Here is a 15,636-nt window from a genome sequence, read left to right on the forward strand (position 1 = left end):
TCATGCTGTCTGTTCACCTTGTAACTTTCTCCATCTTCCAAACTGGCAAACTCAACCATGGAAGGAAGGGACCTTATTTTGCGGTGTCATTTCATGTTTTGCCACACCTATCCTGTAATCAAGTCCTCTGAAAAAGCCTGTTTATAAGCTAATTTGGGAGACATTAACATTACAGCTGAAAGCTGGTGGGGAGCCAAGAGAAGCAAAACATCACACTACTAAGGAAGAGGCTGGCTTGGGAACAAAATCAGGATTCGCACTCACAGGGCCCCTGCAGATTTGCCATAAAGATGTCTGGGTACCGTATAGTATTTTGGGATTGATGGGAGTGCCTCACTCTTATGTTCTCCCTTTGTGGTTGGAGCCATAGTGGAATAGCCTGCCTTGCATGCCCAGGTTTATAAGAAATGAATCAGTGCATGTGTGTTTCACTGACCAAGGTAAAAGTAGTTTCGGAAGATATATGGCCAATGGTGGATCAAGCAGACAGCTGAAGACTTTTATCTGCCTTTTCCTGAACAAAGCAAGTTCCTGAGAGACTGGTTCACGAATTAAATGAAAAGATTCACACTATACTTATAGGATTAAATCCTGAGAAAGAATGAGTGTGAGGTTGACACAGGCCTTAAATAAAACCATGCGAATGAAGCTTCAAACCAGCGGAGCCTTCTGAATTAATCATAAGCGCAAGCTGATTCACAAACTAATGAAGCAGGCCCTGAAAGCCAGAGTAATGTCCAAACTATATCTTGCAGCAAGTTTAAACTCATTGGAAAAGAGAGAAAAACCCTGCCTCAGCAATGTCTGGGCCTTCTGATAGAAACAATTAGATCTGTCATTGACTGTAGTAGGAGACCTTGTAAAGTATTTTAAACTATGCCTTCTGTGCTAATTTAAGGATTCTCCCCAAACGTATGCAATGGGGCACATACAAACCAAGGGACAATTAACTGCTCTAAGAACGCCTCAAAGATTATTATCTCCCACGTGGTTTAGATGACACGATGTCTCCTTTTTGACCTGCTGTTTAAGTCTCTTTTCACTTTCTCTGGAGATGTAGCAATATTAATGTTAAACCAATAGAGCACAAGAGCCGCAGGCACGTATATTCAGAGCCCAAGTGCTACCCCCTGCTGACAGATAGACTAAGCAGACATTCTGCTGCCTGTGTGAATTTTCATGGGGCCAGGGTGTAATCGGAGAGTCAAGGTATGCACCAGCACAACCCTTGATAAATCCCCATGCAAAAGCAGGACCAGATTGGAGGTATGTGCCACGCATCTGTGGTTAAATCTGCCTGAAAATATTTCCACTCCACAGCTTGACTTCCATAGTAATTTACAGGTACACAATGCTATAATGAAAGAATAGGAAATGGAGGGAAGGGTAATCTGCCTTTTGCCTAATTTCAAACCTACCGTAATAACTTGTGGATTGGAAGCTCAAACTGACTGCTACAAGGTTCAGGTCTGTCTTTGACACAAATGGTGAGAAAAACAAATCCACTTTAAAAGACCATCTTGAAAACTGGAATAGAGAGCAGGCAGAGTGAAAAAGAAGATAGTGTGTGAAAAGAAGGCACGTTTTATTATTAGTACTTTGGTGCTTGCAAAAAGCACTGCTTATGGCCCAGTTCTACCATATTGCTCATGTTACCTTACTCCACAAGTAGTCCCACTGATTTCAGTGGGACTCTATTTCTTGATGTTAGTTGCCAGAATAAAGTCACAAAAACTGCAATAAGGTATAAAATACCAGTCTCTCTCCTTCTGTCTATGCACATGCATATAGACTGTATTTATGTTTACCCTGATGCACACAAACCTAAATATGCTAAATTTGTCTGCAAGTCTCTTTCCTGATTAAAATTCCACAGAAAACAAGGCCAAGACAGGATTAGATTAATGCAGACTAGGAGCTTTTTAGTTCCTGCCTACAGTGTCCACACAGGAGAGTGCAGCAAAGCAATTGGTGTGCACAGCTATTCATAATCCCAGAGTCCAAAATGCAGGGCAGTGTAGACAAAGCCTAAATGCTCCCTGATTGCTTTTGAAGTTGAGTCTCTCTCTCTACGCTAGCTCCCTGGGGCTGCTAGAGACCAAGTGCAATGCAGAAATCCCCGGGGTGTGTGTGTGTGTGCGCACGTGCGTGCACATCACTAAAATTGTCCCTGCACTCCACCTCTATCTCCTTTAGCAAGCATTTCCCAACTGCTGATAGACTCTCAGATTGAGGCAGGGGAGAGGGCTGGTTCTCTGTTGGCCTGCACCTTGTGTGGTGATTGACATCTGGGCACAATGGGTGTATAGTGCAATCAAATCAAGAGTGGCCACATTGTGCGTTCACTTTGTATTGGTGAAAAAGACTACAAAAGGTGCAAGGCAATAACCACCAGCCATGTCTGGAAACTATCTACTACTTAGGCCTTGTCTTCAAGGGAAAATTATTTCATCATAACCTAAAGTGTGAATTTAAATAGATATAGTTGTATCGTATACCCGCCCTGTAGGCAATCTTATGTAGGTACCTGTTTTCCATTTAACTTACGTTGCCTGAGAAGGATTTTAAGATGAAGTGAAAAAAGCCACTGGAATAAGAACGTCCATATGTTGGCTCATATCAGTATAACTATATTGCGATACTTTCTTGTGTGGACAAGCATGTAATTGGAAGAGATACATGTCCAGGACCTAATGACTGGAGCTTCAAAAATGGAGGCCGGGTTAACCCTGGGTATACCAAAATTTACACTTCCAAAGAGAACAACCCATTTACACACAAAAACCTGGTAATAATTTTCTGTAACATCTTGGAAACCCTAAGAAAATATGATGCTGTTTAGATTACAAATAAAATTTATTTGACTGCAAATATTACCCATTACTCCATGGAGTTTGTGTCTAAGAAACACTACCATGAATGCCTGAGAGCCATTTCGGCACTGCCAACATTTATACTCGCTTCTTTTTACTCCTGCAGGGAAATATCTACACTATTAAAGGATTAGAAAGGAGGAAAAAATGCACTGACCTTCTAATGCTATGTATTCTTAGGAATTTATTTGAAATGCTTTAAATTATTGCTTGTCTCTCACTTGCTAAACCAGCCAGTGATTTACGGACTTTACTTATGTGCACGTACAGAGTACTTTTAGATCTACCCGCAAAAAAACATTCAAAACTGAGTTAAATTCAGAAATATATGCTCAAAGCCCCAGACTCTTAGCTTTCTGTGGAGGGAGCATTCCGCACATACAGTTTTACAGCTTTCTAAACTTCTTTTCATGCTCCCTGAAAATCCACTGCTCTTCGTCGTTTGCTGGAGACCTCCTCTAAACCATCATCGATAGACACCAAAAGCCTCTTTTAACTGCTGACACTCTTGGTATCTGTGCTTAAATAACTGCCCTTTTCAACAGGAGGTGAACAGGGGCATTCAGGGCATATTTCACAACTTCATGTCGAGTTCAGCTGTGCGATTCTAATCCTAGGTCTGCCACTGACTCACTGTCTGGCTTTGGGAAAGTCCTATGCTCCTATCTGCTTCCTCGCATGGAGCAGAGCAGCTATGGGCCTGGGTGCTGGTGAGGTGGGAGGAAACTACTCCATGACATGCTCCTGTGTTGTTGCAGAGTGCAGGCACTGCGGAACTGGGCTGGGGGTATACTGCTGGACTGTCCTCTCAAAGCTAATACTGAGGAAACCGAAGGAAACTACGGCAGGCGGAGGGACTGATTCTGGAGGCCTTATGCGCACACAATCCTCTGAAGTCAATGGTGCAAGTGTAGCTTTGGGCTGCTACAGGCCATGTTGGGTCCAGGTCTGGGCACCTGAACTGAGAGCAGGGTTTCTGTCTTTCCTGTGCTCTCAATGATCCCTGCTGAGCCCAGAAGGCATGGAGGAGGATGCAGAGGGGACAAGAGCCAGAACTGATTGGATGGAGCGGGGGGGAGGAGGATGGAGGGAAAAGGTTAGACTGGCACAAGGAGTTGGTGGGAGGGGACTGGAGGCTGGCAATGGTGTGTGTGGCGGGGAGGGAAATGGGGTCTGAGAAGTGATATGTGGAGAGACTGGGGCTGGGTGCTGGGCAGGTAAATGGAGCAGAGGAGAGCCGGGAGCCAAAAGGTGGGGGGTGCGGGCAGACTGAGATCAGATGACGAGCTAAGAGGGCTGGAGCCGACTAGGCAAAGACACTGGGACTGAGAACCAGGGGGGTGGACTGGAGACAGATCTGATGAGGAGCCAGGACATGGGGGGAGAACTGGGACCGGTTGTGCAATGAGACTGAGACAAGGAGTACTGGGGGGTTTGGGGAGAGGTTTGGAGATGGCGAGTGGGACTGGGAGCTAGTGGGGATGGGGAATGTGGGTGGCAGGGAAGGAACGACGGGAGGCCAGGGCGGCAGGAGAGAGACAGATTGGATGAGGAGTCAAGAATGGGGACTGGACCGGAGAAGGGAATCCTGAAATGCGAGACTAGGACTTCCTGGGTGAAGAGACTGGGACAAAAAGCCTGAGGACAGAGACAGGGACAGGTTGGAGGGGACAGGGCAGGAGAGGATGGACTGAAGAGCCTGTGCCACTAGAGAACACTCTCCTGCAGGACCTGACTTAAGTCGCACCATTCCTCTGCTCTTAGCGAAACTCTGTGACATCTACTGGCAAAGTGGGTGTCCCACACCCTCTTGTGCTGATCCACATGGCAGAATTCTACTGCTATCAGTTACTCCATCAGCTCAGGTGGATCTAAAGGACCCCGCCATGCTGATGGGTGTCAATATCATGCCTCATGATGAAAATTATTTTTCAGGTTGCTTTTTTAAAAGCCTAGGGGCAAATACACAAATGAACTACATTAGAAAACATTATTAAGGTTGCAAAATCAAACACTCAAATGTTAAGTGCCAGAATTAAGGTTTCCTATGCAACCCTTAATTCAGTCCCTTTCTGCAGACACATTATGATAGTGTTTAATTATATGAACACATACTTTTTTTCCCCACAGATCCCTGCATCATTCACTGCACAGGATGGACCTGCTGTGAAGAAGAATCAGGGCTGTGTAGCAAAGGAGGCTGTTGTCCGTAAAACCACTGCCTCATTTGTTAGAGAAGTTGACAGTGTAGTGAGCGAGGCAGGTGACTGCTGGAAGAGAAAGTGTGGTCTCGTGGTTAAGACAGTTGAGTTCTGCCCTGGAGAACTGGATTCTATCCCACAGAGTTCCTACGTGATACTAGCCAAGTCACTTAAACTAAACTTTTCACAGGCTGTCGCTAATTGTGAGTTCCTCATTTGCTGAGTGCCCAACTTGAGATCCTTGGCATCTGTCTGACACACAGAAGCGCTGAGCATTCACAGCTGAATCTGAAGTCAATGGGAGCTGTGCTTTAAACATATCAAGTGCTATACGATGCTAGAAAGCACTGAAATGTTAGGGCCTAGGCATCTCAAATTGGGCACCCAAAATTAGTGGGTATTTTTGACCATAATCTCTTTTTGTCTTGGTTCCCCATTTGTAAAACAGGGATAACATTACCCCCTTCACCTCATGGGGCGAGGCTGCACTGCAATAATTTATGAATACTGTATACTGACCTAGCTATTGGGATGTTTATTGTATGGTGTAGGATGTTTACTGTAGGAATGTGTTGGTTTAGGTCAAAGCAAGATGTTGGGAAAACAAACAGGAAGCATAAGAGCTTGAGACAGTCACTCCTCTGCCAACACTTGGGGAGAATGTCTCCTGTATTGTCCCTGGTGATGTTCTATCTCTGTCCCCTGCTGAGCTCACTGGACCAGTCTGTCAAGGGGGTAGAGGGTCCAAACTTGTGAACACGGACCATGATTAGATTTAAACAGACAAGCAGGAGAGAGCCAGTAAAGTGAAACAGACAGACAGAACTAGGTTGCGGGGTGACTGGGAAAGTGAGGCCTGACTAGGATCTTTACCAAGAATAGGTAAAATATTAATTGATCGACCTTTGGTTGTTTTAAAACCCTTTTTCTTCTACTATGCTTTATACCTGCTGTTAAAATTAAACAGTACCTTGGGTTTTAGAAGGCTGTCTGGAAACTGTATTCACCATATGTCACAGAATCCCGAAGGGAAGAACTGCAGATGCCAAACCCAGCAAGATCTGCTTGGGAAACCATGGTCGATCCCATTTGCCTGGTCTAAGAGTGAAAGAATCATGTGCTTTCGCCCCAGGAGAGGTATAAGGTACAAAGCCTAACACCGAAGCGGGTGAACTCAGAGAGACCAAAGTGGGAAGAGAGGTGCAGCTAGCCCTGGAGCCATGATATAGCAGTGTAGTGAAAATAAATTCATTAGTGTTTGTGATGAATGCCATGGAAATGCCAGTGACAAAATTAACTCTGTCTTCAGAGGAGGGTTTGACTAGTATGCACTAAATAAGGCCCGGGGCAACACACTGAACAAGCAGAAGGAAAAAAATATATGGAATAACTGCCCATTAAGTGAGCACCATCCATTCTGTGCACTGAATGAGGCAGAGGTCATGTGGAAAAAACAGCATGTGACCATGTCATTAAAGACTATATCATAATATAAAAAAAGGGGGGGAGAATCTTAATGGTGTGTGTGTGTTCGTGTTCAAGACTTTTACTCAAATTAAGAATTTGGGCCAGATCATCTGCCTGGAAACTGCGCGCAGAGACTTCTGCCCTTTTTGGGTGGGGCTGAGGCATTCATGTGGCACTGTTTCTCTGTAGGTGGAGAGCAGGCAGGCTTTGGCTAAAGGGAGGCTAAATATCTCTCCCACAAAGCCTGCAGAAAATGAGTCAACCTCTGTGCTAGGATTTCCCCCTTCTGGGTTTCAACAGAACTGTGCCACCAGGAACCCAGAGGGAGGCCAGAAGCCAGAGGGATGGGTGCATAGGGGGTCTCTATGCAGAATGCTCTTCCCGGCCCAGCTGATAACCTGTCACTCTCAACCTTGGGATGTGTGTTTTCTGGGAACAGAACTGTCTTTTCCTCACCGACCCCCAATCCTGCTCGTTCCATGAGGGTGAGCGGCAAATCCCACAGCGCCTGATGGAACTAACTGGACATAACACCATGAAGAGATGGTGATGTCTGTTCCTGGCATTGATGCACCCCTTCCAGTGGAAAATCCCACAGGAGGATGAGGATGTATGGCCTTTTGGTTGCATACATTGCTTGACTTCCTATGTTCTGAAGCTGATTTGGGTGGCTGGGGTGGAGAGTAGGTTATTAACGGCAGCTATAGCCATACTATGACAGATCATCTTGGATCCCAGCTTCCTGCCGACACAGACCAAAGAGGGAGATATTCCACCTTCAGCCTATTTCAAGGACAGCTTTTCCTTCATTTGTTACATTAAATGTCCTACCAGGTCACCTCAAACTGTGAGACACTTGTCCTTTAAAACAGCACTTTTCACTGTCTCCATTTCTGCAAAGAGCTTGAGATTTCCATCTAGACTGTGGCTGATATATAGATGGAGGACATGCACTTAGGGGATTTATCACTCCTGTAAATCCTCTGGGAAGCTCTTTGAATTGCATATAAAGCACAGTGAGTAATTTAATGGCAGGCAGTTTCTAGAGATTTGTGGGGAGCGGTGCGAAGATGTCCTTTTGATAGTGTTTTCAAGGAACAGACGCTGGATGTTTCCCACACTCAATTTATTAGGCCTTTTATACATTGTTACAGCACACAGACTAGTTTGCAGAGGATACTTCAGATCTTCTACAATAAACATTTATGAGAGCATCTAATGTCCACAGTTTATTAATACTCATTCCTAGAATATTAAAAATTGAAGTTCTTCCAAGTTCACACTGTCTGCTACAGGTTTTAGGGTTTAGAATTCAATGTAGAGCAGGTGAATCTTGCATATAGCAGCACCCCATTATGTCAGCACTCTCCTCTGGTCTCCCACTTTTTTATGTATTTATTTACTGCAGCGAGAAAGGGGAAAATGGTACAGGACAAGAGGCAGAGTGAAAGAGAAACATGGGTGCTGTTAAATGATATCAGAGGAAAATGTTACTGCTATTTTTGTAACCCTGCACATGAATTTAAAGAGCAAAAAAGGCAGTCAGTGTTTCCAATGAGATACCATATCCCACACCTCTGTTATGGTCCTGGGCAGTCACTTAAAGACACTATGACTGTCCCCCAAGAAATCCAATCTTCTAATGATAGGAAGTCACTGGAGTTACTCGTGGTAAGCATTATGCCTGGAGTTCAAAATAAACATCCTGAAACTTCCCAAACAGTAAAACTAAGGAAGACTTGCCTTGGTTCTGCTGATATTTCTCAAGTACAAAATAGCAGCAAAATAATACTGAGAAAGAACTGGAGGGAGTGGCGGGTGGAAATGTCCAGCCCTTCTTTATCCCTTATAAAGAAGCAAAAGAGGGCAAAAGCCCAATAAAAAAAATTTCTTTGCTGCTGACCTTTATAGTGAGAAGATAAAAGTATCCAGGAGGATTTCAGCTGAGGTAGGTAGAGTCGAGGCAGTGGTAAACACGGGCAATACTGAAAAGGTGGCAATAGGGAGATATGCAATTATGAGAGACAGTGAAAATAATACTTGGCCCTTCTGAAGCACTTTCCATCAAAGCACTGTACAAACTTTAAGCTCATTAATTGGCCCTCATATGCGGGAAAGAAAGAACCATGATGATAATATTGTGGACAGTGCAGGCAAAAGGAAGATCTGACAGGTACTTGTAAGTGTTGGTGACTCACTTATTAGAGAAACACCAATGGCAACATTCATTAACATTAATGACACCCATGGAAACACAATCAGCTTACTAAACAGGGAGTGTGTGAATAATGTATAGCAGGGACATGAGTACACTTCAGTTCCAATTCAAGGGGGTAGAGTAAAGTGCTTCAAAGACATATATGGTGACAGCATGTGATCCACAGCCCTGAGTTCTGTGGGATCATGACTCATTGCACAAGATATTAAATTTTTACTGCACAACATCGATCCAGAACGCCAATAACTGTACTTTATGGCTCTTGGTCACTTTATTAAGTTCAGCTTACAAAGATTTTATTTTATTTTTTTAAAGTGCACCCAAGGAATTCAGGAGCACAAAATCCCACTATTTTCAATGGAACACCCATGTTCCTAAGTCCTGAAGGCACTTTGGGAAAATCCCACTTGTAATATCTCCCCGGCCCCTCTCTTTTTTTTTTTTTTAAACTATTTTAGGTGAATTTAGTGCTGGTGGAAAGATGTTGTGCTGACAGCTCTGAAGAATGAAATCCTCTGTTCACCAGCAGAATGGGCACAGAAGTGCAAGCTTCCCCCCACACTGACCCTTGCCAGCATGTCTCAGCCCTCCCTCGGAAAAACAACTTCTGCTGCCCTGATGGTTGCTTTGTGCACGCATTCCATCCTCGACCTCTCTCTGCTGAGAACGCCCGCAAAGGCAACATACCCCATTACCACTCACCTCCCTTAGGCTGTAGTTTTGTATAAAATTATGTCAAAGACAACTCCAGATATTCATTCATAAAAACAAGACATTAAAATGTACGTTAGTGAGTCATTCGCAATAACTGCCAAATGGATAGATGGATCTATCCGTGGCACACTACAGTCCCTCAGCTCCTGTACAGTGCTTTTATTTTACCTCCTGTTTCTCCTGAGAGGCTGTTGCTAGGGAGTCATGACAACGATAACACAGCGGTTCTTAGCTATCACTGTAACAGTGCACACATCATGGCCATTTAAGATGCTGCTAAACTGCAGCATTTAAACCAAATTTCTTCTCTTTCCTCTCTGAGCAAGCTCTCCTCTGTGATGAACGAACAAGACAGTTTTGGTACCATGTATTTTTATAAGCACCATAAAAGGAATCGTGTTTTAGATTCAGACCTTATGCAGGTGAGGAGATTTCTGAGTTAACCCATGATGCAAATGGTCAGTACTGCCATGATAAAATAAGCCTATCCTGCTAATCTTATTCTAGAATACTGTTCCACTGACTTCAATGGGATTACTCATGGAAAAACTGCTTGCATGAAGAAGGATTTTCAGGATCAGGCTTTTGCTTTTTCAGACTTCAGAAAGAAATAAAAATCAACATAGTCTATATCTAGTGTCTGTAACCAAACCTAAGGTGTTAGTACATAGCTACTACTATCACGTACAGTGTTAGACTTTGGGTTAGGACACTGAGAAGCTAATTGTCCATAATGGCTCTACCTGAGCTCAGCTGGGACTGGTTCAGAGTCTCTGTAACACATGCAGAACCTGGCTTTACACTAGCCATCTCCAAATCTGCATGCAATTGGGGGTGGGGGGGAGGGGGTGCAGAGAGGGACAAGGCAAGAGAAAGGACAAACATGGTTAATTTAAAAAAAAAGCTAATGGAACAAACTCTAGGAGACTAACTATTTCATTTGCAGAGAGAGTATTAACAGAATGAACACGTCAAAAGTCTGGGTTCTGATCTGATGTGCTCTGAGGCACAGATTCTGTAGGACACACCACACATTCTACACATTTATGAGGGTGAAACTAGATGTAGGCAGCCTACCCACAAGTCTATCCTTTGAAAAGACCTGGGTTATCTGCAACCACATGTAAATATGATTGCTGTCAGCAGGTTCCTAGCACTGGTGTATAAGGATTTCGCTAATGGTAGTGCTAGAACCTTGCTAGTACCGGTGGTGTTTAAACGTGGCTGTAGCTTGCACAGTCCCGGTGTCAGGTGTAGTAAGGCCCGAAAGATATAGGGCCACATTTTCAGAGGTGCTCAGTTCCCGCTGAAGTCAACGGGAGTTATGGATGCTCAGCAAATCTTTAAATTAGGCTCATGCTCTATAAACCTTTCCTCCTAGATGAACATGCATCTCCTTCTAACTCTAAAGAAAGCTACATGAGCAGAAAAACGAAGAAGGAGATACCCACCCCCTAACACTGGCAAAGTCTGGGGGGAGGAGGGAAACTTCTATTAAAAAATAAAACACACAGTCTTCCTAAATTACTAGGAACAGGAGATGTTTCACTGGGACCCTTTGATATAGGGAAATATTACAAACAAGAACCACCGGTGTAGAGCAGAAGATGAATACTTAAGCATGTCAATGAAGTCTCACATGGTATTTACTGGCGTTTCGTGTACTGTGCAGCCAAATTTCTAATCTATTTGCTTCAAATGTATTACTCAGAAAGGGGTATGGCTGCCAAAAGAAATTAATTTCACATAAAAAACAAGCAAAACCACTAATAAGCTTTATACCTTTGAGCAGAAATACAATACTTGATTGAGTGTTTGAACTCTTCCCTCTAACGAAATGGTTTTAAAGCAGAATAAGTCTGAGAGTTGACCTTTCGGGTTGCATTAAGTAACCAGAGAGATAGCCACTCTTTTTTTCATGTTAGGAAAGGAAAAAAAAACATGTCATCTGTGGTTAACTGCTGCTGAACCCTAGAAAGAATGGCATTTCTGGAGGAATCAAGGTTTACTTCTTTCCACAAAGTTTCTCTGTACAAGAAGAAACGAAGAAGATTCTCCTCTCTCCGTTTTTTCCACACATCCAAAAAAACTCAAAACCAAAACCCCTCTTGGCTCTCACTAGTACTCATTATCCTCACTGCAAAATTTGTTTACATTATAATGTCAATAATATGGCCTCTTGTGTCAATCGACTTTACCCTCTTTCACAGAGTTTCTGCCCCAATATCAATACCCTCAGGCTCTTTGCTGTGTCACTGAAAGTTGGGATGACAAAGAAAACAGCTCCTTTATGATTATGGACACTGCTGGCAATATTTAAAGAAGGAAAGCCTTCCCCTATTGCATGACCCTATCGGAGACACAAGCAGGCACTGCTCTGTTTCTCTCTTTCATGGCCTCATGGGTGGCCATATCCTTCTCCCAAATCTGTAAGCCCACTGCCTCACTGGGGGCATTCATCAAAGAAGCTCCTCATAACAGACAGGAGTGCTGTCAAATGACACCCAGAGATGTCTCTGCAATGGTCCCCAAATCCCGGCTGATCCACATAGAAAGATATTGGGAATAGGAACCACATTCCCATTCCCCATCATGCAGTGCAAAGCACCATCTTTAGACCAATTTGCTGGGAAGGGTGGGGCAGGGAGATGGGAACTTTTTAAATAATCAATTTGTTTAAAAGTTTATTCTTTGAATTATGGAAACCCAAGAATAAAAAAGCATCTTACAGTGGGGGATGTACAAGGGAGGCTCAACATGTATCAGGTTTCCACCTTTAAGATCTTAAATTTCTGACAGGGGGATATAATTTTACTATCACTGGACTGATTATTATTTGTGTTGCATCAGTGTCTAGAGGCCCCAACCAAAATCAGGGCCCCGCTGTACTGGGCACCAAAAGAATACTGCTCCCAGGTCACCTCACAGAATCATTCTGGGGCTGGGAAGTGCCTGGTACTAATAAAATTATCTACCCACTTTTAAGAAAATCAGCTTAATGATTTTTCTCCTGAAGATTGTTTTAAAATATATAATGCGCTGTCCGCGCTATATTTAGTTCTCTTCCATCTCCCAACTCTTTAGCCTTTCTTTCTTCCAGCTGACACCCTCATTTTGTTTGCATGGGAGTTATGAAGGTGTTTTTTTCATCTTTAATCATGGTTTTAATGCCATATATGACCCTAGCATATTTGGCAGAAGAGGGTTAGAATTATCATTGTCTTTGTTTCCCAGTTGCATTTGTTTTATGTTTAAAGATCTTAAAGGCACACATTGCAATACAGTCTGGCTTTGGCTTCCTTGAACATCCCTTAAAGCATTGCAGCTACTGACTGGCATGTATGCAAAAAAGAAAGAGAAAAAAGGAATAAATGAAAACGTACAAGGGGGGAAGTAGCTCCAAGACGCTGGACGGGCTCCGTGGGCAGGGGATACTGGGAAGGTACAATTAAAAAAAAAAGAAAGAAAGAAATGGTTAAAACATGCACCCATTCAAAATGGGTCAATTTCAATTCAAGCGTGACTAGACTGCAAGCGGTGTCATTTCCTTGCAAACCCACATATGGATGTACATTAATATGGAACTATCAATCCTGCAAGGTGCTGGAAATCTTCTGAGAGGTGCGGAGTGCCCTAAACCCCACTAAAATCAACCAAGAGTTCAAGGGACTCAGCACCTAACAAAGGGCCTGATTCAGAAAAGCACTTGAGCGTATGTTTTAACCTTTATCCTATCTCTGCTGAGCAACACACTTGAACATGATTTAGTCCCATTATCTGAATGAGATGTAAGCATGTGTTTAAGGTCACGCATGTGCTTTGTTGAATCAGAGCCAAGTATGGGAGCTGTATCATCTCTATAAAGATGGACAATTCCAACCAGGAAAGAAATCATCTCCGGAGTTTGCAACATTACATTTACAAAAATAATATACTTCTCTACCTGACTGGGTCCCCTTTTACATTTTATTTTGCTTAATTTCTAATGGCGCTCAAGCAAAATCTGCTTTAACTTACTTCTCAGTCTGTGCATGATGGCCCACGAAGATGTGAAGGAAAATGCAGGGCTTTGACAACAGGGTTACTCTATAACTCACTGCAGAATAGCAAGGGGAGCGTATTTGATGTGTCAGCCTGAAGGGCTGGTTTGCTTTTATAATTAATTTTAAAAATCAAATGCCAATAAGAATCCAGAAGTAATTTTGCACCAGATTAGAACACTTTAAATCTGAGTCCTAAACAAGTTGACTTTGTCCTGTTAAAGTCATGTTAACATGTATTATGAGCACTCAACCTGATGGGCTGACTGACAGGCGGTGCCCATAACACCTGAGACATGGACATGGAAGATGCTTTGCAAAAAATTATTTAACAACAAGATGCATGTGGAGAAGAGAGTCCCCCAGTCCTGCAAGGTGTTGACCACCTGCAGCACCTATTAAATTCAAGGGGAGCTGAGATTACATAACATCTCGTAGAACTGGTGTCTAAGTTTGTCAATATTACAAGAACATTTTCAGGCTACTACACAGAGAACTACATGTATCAGCCCCAGGCACATTGCTGCATTTCGCTCCTTTCCAGCAGCACACTGAAAGTGTAGCCTCAAGCTGGCTCACTAAAATTCCAATTCAATTTAGATTTAACAGGGAAGTTATACATTAAAAACTCAATAAATTAATTATTTTTAAATCATGGCTGAGGGTTAACAAAAATGGTACTACATTTAATTACACGTTTTAACAATCAATTTGTATTTTGTCTAGAGTAACTGCCAGCTAGAATCTATTTCCAATGGGCATTAACCAGTGTTAACTGATCTGCTAAAATACAGGATCTGCATTACTGAATCTATGTTGTTTTCTCCCTTCATCTGCATATTCCAGTACATCTTAAACAAAACACTTTGTCCTTGTCTCCAGAGTTTACAACTAGCTTATTTTAATGCAGGTTCAACTTCTTCAGCGTTTGTTTTGTTAGCAACCATCTCTTAAACAATTGGTGCAACTCAGTTTTACATCTTTGCATTTAAAATGATGGATTCATTTTCAATACTCAGTTCATACCACAGACCTGCATTTTAAACACCTCTGAAGTTCAGTGGGTTATTTGAATCTGGAGTTTTGATTCATCTTCATTATTATGTTAAAAATATTTATTTGTGGTTAACCACTTGCAACACATGTATTAAAATATTAGCTAATCCTCATTAAGGCTTAACACCATACATATAAGTATAATACACATTATATATATGGTGTTAAGCTTTAATGAGGATTTGCTAGTATATATGTGCATACAGATAGTAGATAAGTAAATGTACTTGTTAAATCTAAACAAAACGAACTCCTTGGTCATAAACAAGGGTGCTATTCGGGTTAGTGGTGGCACAGCCGCACTGGAGTTTTAAAGAGCTTGGAGCTTTGAAAGAGTAATGAGTGAGAGAGAGATGTCCCGCATCAACCCACCCCTTCTCCACTACGCTCAGAACTTCATGCCGTCAACTGCTTATGTTTATGCTTTGTTTTCATATTGGCACTAATCTCTCCCAATTTAAGAGGTGACAATGTTCAAACACCTTCCAACAAACTATCAAGCCAAAGTATTTCTGAGACAAAATTTGGTAAGCAATGCTTTATGCAGGATAAGACACACGATAACAAGTTACATGTTAACATGCAAGACATACAACGAGTTCATGCATGAGGATAAGCATGATACCCTTTTTTAAATGACATTCAACTACCATAGCGGATATCCAAAGATTAGTGACCAAAGATGACACATAAAAGAGATGATGCCTAAAATCATTATAATGAAAAACTGATAAACTGAGATGATATGAACAAATGCACATCCTGTTCCCAGACAACACTTACCAGAGATGAACAATACTGGATGAGAGGAGTAAATAACACTTGAAAGGCACTTCCAAACATTCCACTTAGAGGAAAAACACTGATGGTTTTCCCTCAGCTAAGCAGCAGGCTGAAAGTTCAAAAGGCTCACGTCTCACTAGGAAGAATAATAGTATCTGGAATGTGTGTGTCATCTGTCATCTCCAAGTGTCCCAAAACTCTTTAAAAACCATACAGCCGGGCATTACTTCCGTCTACGGTACCACTCAAGTTTAGTCACCTCTGGGGTGGGAATTACTAATTGT

General features: G+C 42.5%; 1 protein-coding gene across 1 annotated transcript in view; it reads right to left on the reverse strand.

The window, feature by feature from the left end:
• The window catches only part of ARHGAP32 (Rho GTPase activating protein 32), a 264,621-nt gene that overhangs the window by 78,511 nt on the left and 170,474 nt on the right, over positions 1-15,636 (reverse strand). Inside the window, 2 exon segments of the mRNA XM_043501046.1 lie at positions 10,217-10,291; positions 12,857-12,907. Of these exon segments, the coding sequence (XP_043356981.1) occupies positions 10,217-10,291; positions 12,857-12,907 (126 nt within the window).

This window comes from Dermochelys coriacea, chromosome 22, assembly GCF_009764565.3.
Source record: "Dermochelys coriacea isolate rDerCor1 chromosome 22, rDerCor1.pri.v4, whole genome shotgun sequence".
Classification (NCBI taxonomy): domain Eukaryota; kingdom Metazoa; phylum Chordata; order Testudines; family Dermochelyidae; genus Dermochelys; species Dermochelys coriacea.